Source organism: Scardinius erythrophthalmus, assembly GCF_964197995.2.
Source record: "Scardinius erythrophthalmus genome assembly, chromosome: 4".
Taxonomy (NCBI): Eukaryota; Metazoa; Chordata; class Actinopteri; order Cypriniformes; family Leuciscidae; genus Scardinius; species Scardinius erythrophthalmus.
The window spans coordinates 19,254,045-19,263,614 of NC_138224.1; the positions used below are offsets into that span (position 1 = coordinate 19,254,045).

General features: G+C 42.4%; 1 protein-coding gene across 1 annotated transcript in view; it reads left to right on the plus strand.

The window, feature by feature from the left end:
• The window catches only part of LOC308689057 (peroxisomal succinyl-coenzyme A thioesterase-like), a 32,437-nt gene extending 23,702 nt beyond the window's left edge, over window positions 1–8,735 (plus strand). Inside the window, exons 10-11 of the mRNA XM_081362606.1 lie at window positions 6,891–7,032; window positions 7,158–8,735. Coding sequence (XP_081218732.1) covers window positions 6,891–7,032; window positions 7,158–7,273 — 258 coding nt within the window. The 3' untranslated portion in view covers window positions 7,274–8,735. The remainder of the gene's footprint in view (window positions 1–6,890; window positions 7,033–7,157) is intronic.
• The last annotated feature ends 835 nt before the right edge of the window (window positions 8,736–9,570 follow it).

Genomic DNA, 9,570 nt, shown 5'->3' on the forward strand with positions numbered 1-9,570 from the left:
GATTTTAGGGAATGATATCATCCAGATCATCGTACCATTCCTTGTGGAAGTAGTACAGCACAACCACGGTGGAGGTAGGATAGGCGGGACTCCACTCAATGCCTTCAAAATCTACCAACACTTCCTCAGCGATGAACAGAGATTCTGGCTCACATACCTGGTCAGACTGAGCAGGTTTAGGGTCTGCGGTGGGCTCTGGTTTGTTGTCCATAGTTTGTTGTCCATTGTCCATCATCCAGACCGGAACACTGGGCCAACACACAGAACTGGGCAGAGTAAAGGGAGATTTTCACAGGCAATGGCTATGAAGGGTGCTGCTTTATCCATTTTTTGAGGTCTGTTCTTCTGTCACAGTTGGTTACAGCAAGAAAAAGTAGTGTGTATAGGCAGGATCTATACACACCAGTCACATTATTGAACAAAAAAACTTAATAGTAAACATGCAGGAGCACATGAGAACAAAATACAGTAACACATGAGAATAACAACTAACTAAAAATAATTGAGAAGAGACAAAAGACAATTTAAAACTGAGGGCTGTATTTACACAGAGAAAAAAAAACAGTTAAACAAGGAAAAGGAGAATCTAATCAATCAAACAATGATTCCCTTTCGAGAGGTCTCTCGTATTGCGTAAGGTAGCTTACGCTATGGGAAAACTCCTTTTCTCGAGAATATTGAAGCCAAATCTTTAAAACGCAGTGCAGCTGCACAGCATACACAGATGAACGGCGAGAGCGGTCATTGGCTGTGCTGTGGCAACTGCCCGAACTAATGGCGAGGCGGCTCAGACGCGTGAACCAATCAGGGCACTTCGCGCCCTGGCATGTCAGAGCCCGCCAAAATGGGCATGGTCTACGGCGATAAAAGCGCCCATTCTCTGCCTAGGACCTCAGATTTTATCTCCTTCAGCGAATCACCACTTCACTGATCTCTGGAATAGAAGCCTTCTCGCCGCCGTCGAAGAGCCTTCAGCAGAATAGCAGCTGCTTCGCAGACCTGAGGACGCCGGCTTCATTCGCGCCTTCAGCCCGCTGTTCTGCTGTGCCATCTGGCGCACCATATCCTTTTACGCTGTGTGTTCGCCGTCGCGTCACACTTTTCTAAAAGAGAAATTTCGCGGGCGTTGTTTCAAATGCCTCGCACCAACTGCGCCTCGTGCAGAGGCCGTGACCACGCAGAAGCTGTACTCGCCAAGGGCGGCTGCCCTGAGTGCGACACGATGGATCTCCCCACTCTGAGGGCTTGACTTGCCATTTTCGCTGAAGACGACCCCACCTTTCCCGCTCTCTCTCTCCCTTTGCTTGAGCCACACAAAAAGAAGCGCCGTTCACAAAGGATGCCAGAGCGGACGGAGAGCGCTTAAAGCCTTCCTTTTCCTCTACGCTCTCCTCTGTGGACGGCACGACGGAGAAAGGCTACGAGGCGATTCCTCCCCTCGAGGAAGTGGTGGCCGCTCACCTCTGCCCGCCCACTGCTGCTGGATGGAAGGCCATAACGTCACGTCCATCGAAGCCTTGCCGCACCACTTCAGCTCTCGCCGGACGCGCATACGCTACCGCTGGCCAAGCTGCTTCGGCGCTTTACACCGTGGCTGTCCTCCAGGTGTTTCAGGCTAAACTTCTCCATTCGATGGAGCCTGAACCAGAGGCTTTCAGGGACCTGTGCAGCGCCACAGACCTGGCCCTGCAAGCCACGAAATCGATATCCCCTAGTCCCCTCTTCTCAGGTGGCTGGAAATGCCTATATTCATTTAATTTCATTTTCATTTCATTTCATTTTATTTATTTATAAAGCACAAATAAACACAACAGACGTTGACCACTGTGCTGTACAAGTTAATAAATAAAAAACAAAACCACACACAATACATTAATAACAGACAATAAAACACTATAGTTAGAGTTTAGCGAGATCAAAATTATGAGTGATATGCAAGAGTAAATAGATAAGACTGTAGTTTAGATTTAAATTCATAAACAGACGTAGCAGACCACACAGATAAGGGAAGACTGTTCCACATCCTAGGACCGGCCACTGAAAAAGCACGATCGCCTCGCAACTTCAGTCTTGATCTTGGATACGACAGTTTAATGCTGTCTGAGGATCGCAAGCATCTTGTTGACTTTTTCACATTTATAAGATCTGACAAATAGGATGGTGCCAGACCAATCAAAGCCTTAAAAACTAGCAACAAAATTTTTAATTCAACTCTATAACACACTGGCAACCAATTTAAAAATAATAGTATCAGAGTAATGTGTTCTCGTCTACGAACCCCAGTTAAAAACCTGGCAGCGGCGCTTTGGACCATCTGAAGCCGTGACATGGAGGATTTGGGTAATCCCATATACAGAGAATTACAATAGTCCAAACGAGATAAAACAAAAACATGTGTGACAGTTTTAAGATCGTTAAAAGATAAAAAAGGTTTGACTTTGGACAGCAGTTTAATATGGAAAAAACGAGACTTTACCACAGAATTTATGTGTTGGTCAAACTTGAGAGATGAATCAAAAAGAACTCCTAAATTTTTCACAGTGGGTTTGATATAAGAGTTTAAATAATCATAATCAGTATTCGGGTTTGCTTTCCCCACAGAGGGGCCAAAAACAATTACTTCAGTCTTACTCTCATTTAAGTGCAAGAAATTCAAAGACATCCAAGATCAGTTAAACAGGCAAGCAAAGTTTCTAGGCCTTGCTTGTCATTATGTTTCAAAGGGAGATAGATTTGGGTGTCGTCTGCATAAAAATGAAAGGACACTCCATGCTTCTTAAGAATTGAGCCTAGTGGTAACATATATAGTGAAAATAAAATGGGAGCCAGAATAGACCCTTGAGGAACACCACAGGCAACTCGTGCTACAGATGATACAGCGCGTCCAATACCCACTGAAAAGGTTCTATTACTAAGATAAGATCTGAACCAGCTAAGGGCAGTTCCTTGAATGCCCACACACTTTTCAAGACGCGTTAAAAGAATTTCATGATCAACTGTATCAAATGCTGCGCTCAAATCTAATAGCACCAAGATTGCTGAGTTCCCGGAATCAACAAATAATAAAATATCGTTTAAAACTCTTAGAAGTGCTGACTCAGTACTATGCTTTTTCCTAAATCCAGATTGGAATTTTTCTGCAATATTGTTTGTTTCTAGAAAGCTCTGCAATTGCACAGATACAGCATTCTCTAAGATTTTTGCCATGAAAAGTAAATTTGAGATTGGCCTAAAATTTGATAAGATATTTATATCCAGACCTGTTTTTTTCAACAAAGGTTTCACCATAGCATGTTTGCAAAAGGATGGAACAATCCCAGAAAGAATGCTCTTATTTATAATTTCTAAAATCCAATCCCCAACACAATCAAGTACCAATTTAAAAAATTGGGTCGGAACAATATCACATGCAGAGGTGGTAGGCTTCAGCTTATATTGCAGTCAGTGGGCCTGTTACAAAACACGCCCACGACAAAGTACGCACCCCTACACACAAGCACTGTTCCCACAGTTTCAAACTTTCCCCCAGTTCACACTGGAAGTTCAATAAACATAGCACGTGTGCATACTGTGATGTTTGCACCCCTACACACAAGCACTGTTCCCACAGTTTCAAACTTTCCCCCAGCTCACACTGGAAGTTTAATAAACGTAGTGCGTGTGCCTACTGTGATGTATGCTCCCCTACACACAAGCACTGTTCCCACAGTTTCAAACTTTTCCCCAGCTCACGCTGGAAGTTTAATAAATGTAGTGCGTGTGCCTACTGTGAAAAATGCACCCCTACACACAAACACTGCCAACACTGTATGAACTCTCCCCCCAGCCAGCGAGAGGGAGGGAGAGACAATAAATGTAGATCGTGTGCCCACTGTAAAGTACGCACCTCTACACATAAAAAACTGTTCCCACATAAGTTTTCCCTCTAGCTCACGCTGGAGACGTGATAACGGGTGTGCCCACTGGAAAGCGCACACCCCCGCACATGAGCGCTGTTCACACAGCATTAAAAGCTCAAGACAGCTGGACGGCCGGGTCCCTATCTCACAGCGGCCCGTCTCCAGTCTTTATTCAACCCCTAGATATGCGGGCCAAGGCCTGGGAGGCTATCCCCAGTATATCAGAATGGGTGTGGAACATAATAAAACGAGACTACTCGCTACAGTTTGCCCGCAGACCTCCGCGCTTTTCAGCGTGGTCGAAACGAAAGTGAGAAAGGACGTTGCACACATTCTTCGCACCGAGGTGCTCAAACTGTTAAAAAAGGGAGCTGTCGAACCAGTTTCCCCCTCACAAAGCAAGTCGGGCTTTTACAGTTGCTGCTTCCTCGTTCCAAAGAAGGATGGCGGCCTCTGGCCCATCCTAGATCTCAGACACCTGAACAAGGCGCTGATGACATGTCCATTCAGAATGCTGACAACCAAGCAAATCGTCACGCAAATTCGCCCGGGGGATTGTTATTTCTCAGTGGATCTGAGAGATGCTTATATTCACATCCAAATATCGCCTCATCACAGGCCCTTTCTGAGATTCGCCTTTGAGGGGCAGGCTTCCCAGTACACAGTACTACCGTTCGGCATATCGCTACCACCTCGTACATTTACGAAGTGTATGGATGCAGCACTTACCCCCCCAGAGACAGCGGGGAGTGCGAGTGTTAAACTACCTCGACGATTGGCTGGTTATAGCTCAATCAGAGGCACAGTTGATAACTCACAGATCCTGGCTCCTCAGCCATCTAGAATGTCTGGGTCTCAGGATCAACATTTCCAAGAGCACACGGTCTCCCAGCCAGAATATTTTATTTCCTGGGTATAGTGAAAGACTCTATACGAATGAAAGTGTGCCTTACACAAGAGCGCTCGCTCTCCATTCAATGCCTAGCGGCGTCTTTCAGAGCAGGCGCTCACACTCCCCTCAAAAGATTTCAGAGGATGTTGGGTCTCATGGCCTCAGCATCACCGGTACTCCAGCTAGGACAACTGCACATGCGTCCTCTCCAGCACTGGCTAAAATCCTGAATACCAGCTCATGCATGGCGATCTGGCCACTTACTAATCAGAGCGAGCAACGGTTGCATCAAAGCCCTGGCTCCCTGGAAAACAACCGACTGGTACCAGTCTGGCATGAGTTTGAGTGTGGTTTCGAGGAGAAAATCTCGACAGAAGATCTCGACAGTGCCTCCAACCTAGGTTGGGGGGCCCTCTACGAGGGCAGGCCCGTCTCTGGCCTATGGTCAAGCCCGGAGAAGCGCCTACATTTAAACTGTCTAGAGATGAGAGCGGTCGCTCTATCACTGAAAGCTTTTCTCCCATATCTAAAAGGCTACCACGTCCTGGTCCGAGCGGACAACATGGCAGTGGTGTCTTACAAAAATCGCCAAGGTGGTCTCAGGTCGAACAACCTGCACACTATGGCCAGGAGTCTCATTCTATGGGCTCAGCACAACCTGCGCTCGCTAAGGGCAGCACATGTGCCAGGCATTCTGAACCAGGGTGCGGATATGCTGTCCAGAGACAAAGTTGGAGAATGGGCGCTTTTATAGCCGTAAGCCACGCCCATTCTGGCGGGCTCTGACGTGCCAGGGCGCGAAGTGCCTTGATTGGTTCGCGCGTCTGAACCGCCTCGCCATAGGTTTGTGCAGTTGCCGCAGCACAGCCAATGACCGCTCTCGCCATTCATCTGTGTATGCTGTGAAGCTGCACTGCGTTTTAAAGATTTGGCTTCAATATTCTCGAGAAAAGGAGTTTTTCCATAGCATAAGCTAACATACGCAATACTCGTTCCCTCAACTCAGGGAACTAAGGTTACGTTAGTAACCGAGACGGTATCTTTGAAAACAAACAAAAACATGCTGAGAAACTACCGGTTAAACCGGTACTAGGTTAACTACTAGGTTAAACTACCGAACTTCGTAACACTTTACAATAACTGCATGCTATGAATCATTAGCTATGAGCATTAGTAAATAGTTAATTCGTCATTTATAAAGCATTGTCCCTACATTAATAGATATTAGTAAGCAGTTTATAAATAACTCCCAAAGCTTTATTCTTGATTTATAAGCATTTCATATTGTATTTTCATACTTGAAGTATTAAATTATTTACAAACCAGTTGTTTAGGAGTTTTCAGTGGTTAATAAGATCATTTAGAACATGCAAGTACATGATACATGTACATTTCCCATAATCCTTTGCACAGACTAATCAGCCATGATTATATTCACCTGTGTGTTGTTGCGCTGAGCATTTCTGAGCATTTCTCTAGTTCCATGTATTTCGTTTTTTAGACTCTCTGTCTGCCTTTGGATTACCCGTTTGCCTTGTTACCAACCTTGTGTGTTTTGTTTGTTTGGACTGCCTACCTGTGTTTTGACCCATTGCCTGTACATTGGATTACGTGTCTGGATTACCCCATTATTAAAAGCTGCATTTGGATCTCAACCTTCTTGTCTCAGAGCACTACATAACATCATGATTAATTCAGGTAGTTATAAAACATTTTATAGTTGTCAGTTAACTATTTTTGTGAGCTCATCTAAAGACTATTTATGCCTCTTAAAGCTTTTACGAAGGAGATTAAAAGACTCAGTTATCTTCTAAACAGAAAGGAAACAAACACAACACAGAGTGATAAAGAACATAGAAATGTGTATTTCAAGATGCAAAAAATTAAACTGTACAACTGTATACTTAAAAATACTTTATTACTTAAAAATAAACCTCTTCAATGTCATAGAAAATAAAAATTCCTGTACACCTCCAGAAAACATAACTGTGCAGTAAAATGAAACTAAGCCTCTACAATCTGATATAAAAATGCATTTCACCCATGATTCAAATTGTCTGACATGATTTAGATCACTGATATTTACGTTTTAACCCCAGATTGAGATGATGATGGAGCAAGCAGGAAATCGGCACTTGTTGGAAGTCCTGAAATATCCCGGGGCTGGTCATCTCATTGAACCACCATACTCACCTCACTTTCGTGCAACTAACTTCAACCTAAAGTTGATAAATAAGAGAAGTATGCTTTACTGTCTCATTTCATCAGTTTTTTTTTTTTTTATAGACTTGATGCCAGTTATAGATATTATTTGTGATGTGTGTGTGCATTTTACATCTAAATTTATTTTGATGTTGTTTCTGCAGTTGTCATGCTATGGGGTGGACAAACCAAACCACACGCATACGCACAAGAGGACGCATGGAACAAGACATTAGCATTTCTGTCTAAGCACCTCTACTTCAATTCAATACTGCATTAAAGAAAAAGCTGTGTCATTTCAGCTGAGTAGCTTTTAAGTTTTACCCCTTTACATTTAACAGTTTTAAATATGTATGATGTTTTTAATTGATGACATGATGATAGACGTTTTACTGATGGCCAGCTTGAGAATGAAGAAAAGGTTCTGTTTTTTATTTTCAACTGAGTTTGTGGAGAGTAGGCCTGCACGATTAATCGCAATTAACATGAAATTGCGCTTAAACCGATTTAATAAAATCATACATCATTTAATAACATGTTTTTACTCCAAACTCACTTCATAACGACAGTTGAGCATCCTTGGGTTAAAAGATGTGGATTCTTACACAGAATAAAGCAGTCATGTTTTTATTAGTCATGTTTAATCAATCAAAGCGTTTTAATCTTCTGATTATTCAGCTACATAGGTAGTATGTGGGACCAGTGGGATTTGATGGATTGACCTGCAATGTCTACTTCTGCGGGGCATATTTGGCGTGTCTGTGTGAGAGCGCCCTCTGGCTTTTGCCACTGAGCATTTACTGCTGATAACAGAGCCGTGCTGCATTGACAAGTGGCGCATAAAATAATCGCAGCCTTTACCAAATCACGTGTGGTTTAATTTCGATTAATCGTGCAGCCCTAGTGGAGAGATGCTTTTCTTTAAAGATTTTATGGTTTTGTTTGTTTCTTCCATGTGGACTGACACTGACCTTAGATCAGGGGTGTCAAATTCAGTTCCTGGAGGGCTACAGCTCCGCAGAGTTTAGCTTCAACCTTCTTTTCCCATTCAAATTAGACTTATCTACCTTTTTATGTAACTGAATTTAAAAAGTAAAGTCCAGTCTTGAAGAAAAAAATTTAGATGACTAACTTTAGATGACTAACTATGAATGAATAAATTAACCCAATCCATTTGAGAGAATGAGTTTGTGGACACAAATGGCTAATTAATAAACACTATAAATTACTAAAAATTCCCTTGTCATTGGAGGTAGGGTGACCACCAGTCCCGCTTTGCGTTGTACCGCACAGCATTTTCACCCCTTGTCCTGCACGTCGCATATTGAGAAAATGTCCCGCATTTTCATCAGTCTATTAGTTTTTAATTATCATAGAAAACGTGCATGCGTTCTTTTACGTTTTTAAGAAAGCATTTTATTTATTCTTTTTGCAGCGTAGTTTTTCACCTATATTTAACAGCGCTTCATCAGAAGCACAAATACAACAGCCATTTTTTAAATCCTATCCAATGGTTGAAAAGAAAGGAGTAAACACGGTCACTAGTTGGTTGTGACGGCTGTCAATCAAAATGTGGACCGGTGATTCTTTCCATGTGTTCCCTGTCAGAAAACAAATGGATAATTCGGTCAATTAAAATTTTTATTTAACAGAATTGATCAACTTGTTGCCTGCTGTGGTTGTTTTAATTCACATCCTTTCTAAAAAATATTAGTTTTTGGTTTAATATATTCTTAATATATAAGACGAATATATATGTAGGGGGGTAGGGGGGGGGGGTGGTGGTGGTGGCGCAATGGATAAGACACATGCCTTTGGTGTGAGAGACCCAGGTTCGAATCCATTGTGAGACACCAATGTGTCCCTGAGCAAGACACTTAACCCCTAGTTGCTCCAGAGGCGTGCGACCTCTGACATATATAGCAATTGTAAGTCGCTTTGGATAAAAGCGTCAGCTAAATGAATAAATGTAAATGTAAATAAGACTGTTAATGATCTAATTTCATGTTGTTTTATATTTTATTTGTTCATTGTTTATTTTGTTGGATTTTAGTTGGACTTGGTTAGAACTGTTTCAAAAATTGTTATCTGCATGATGCCTGCTGCCTTTGGGCTCAGTGATGTTGAATTTAAATGACATGTAAAATAAAGACATGTTATGTTACATTATGATGTAATGGTGTTTTCTGGAGGGGACTAAAGAACAAATAACTTTTATCATCTGAAAGGCAGAATACAAATGTTTTTATTAAGTTAGATAGACTTTATATAACAGGTTCAGGTTATGTTTTAGTGTTGGTAACATGTCCCACATTGTCCCACACAAACTTATAATCATTCCACATTTGGTTTGTTTGATGGTGGTCACCCTAATTGGAGGTGTAACATAAAGCTTACATAAGAAAATGTTGGTAAGACGTATACAACTGTCCGTCATTTATTTATTTGCCAAATGACTGTAATTTTCTTAAAATCTGTGCCAGTTACGCAGGGTTTCAGGTAAGCAGATTCACAGCAGCTCTGGCGCCTAACAGTGTGTCCACTGGTGCGGAGCTGGAAGTTGAGCTTCACGCTCAC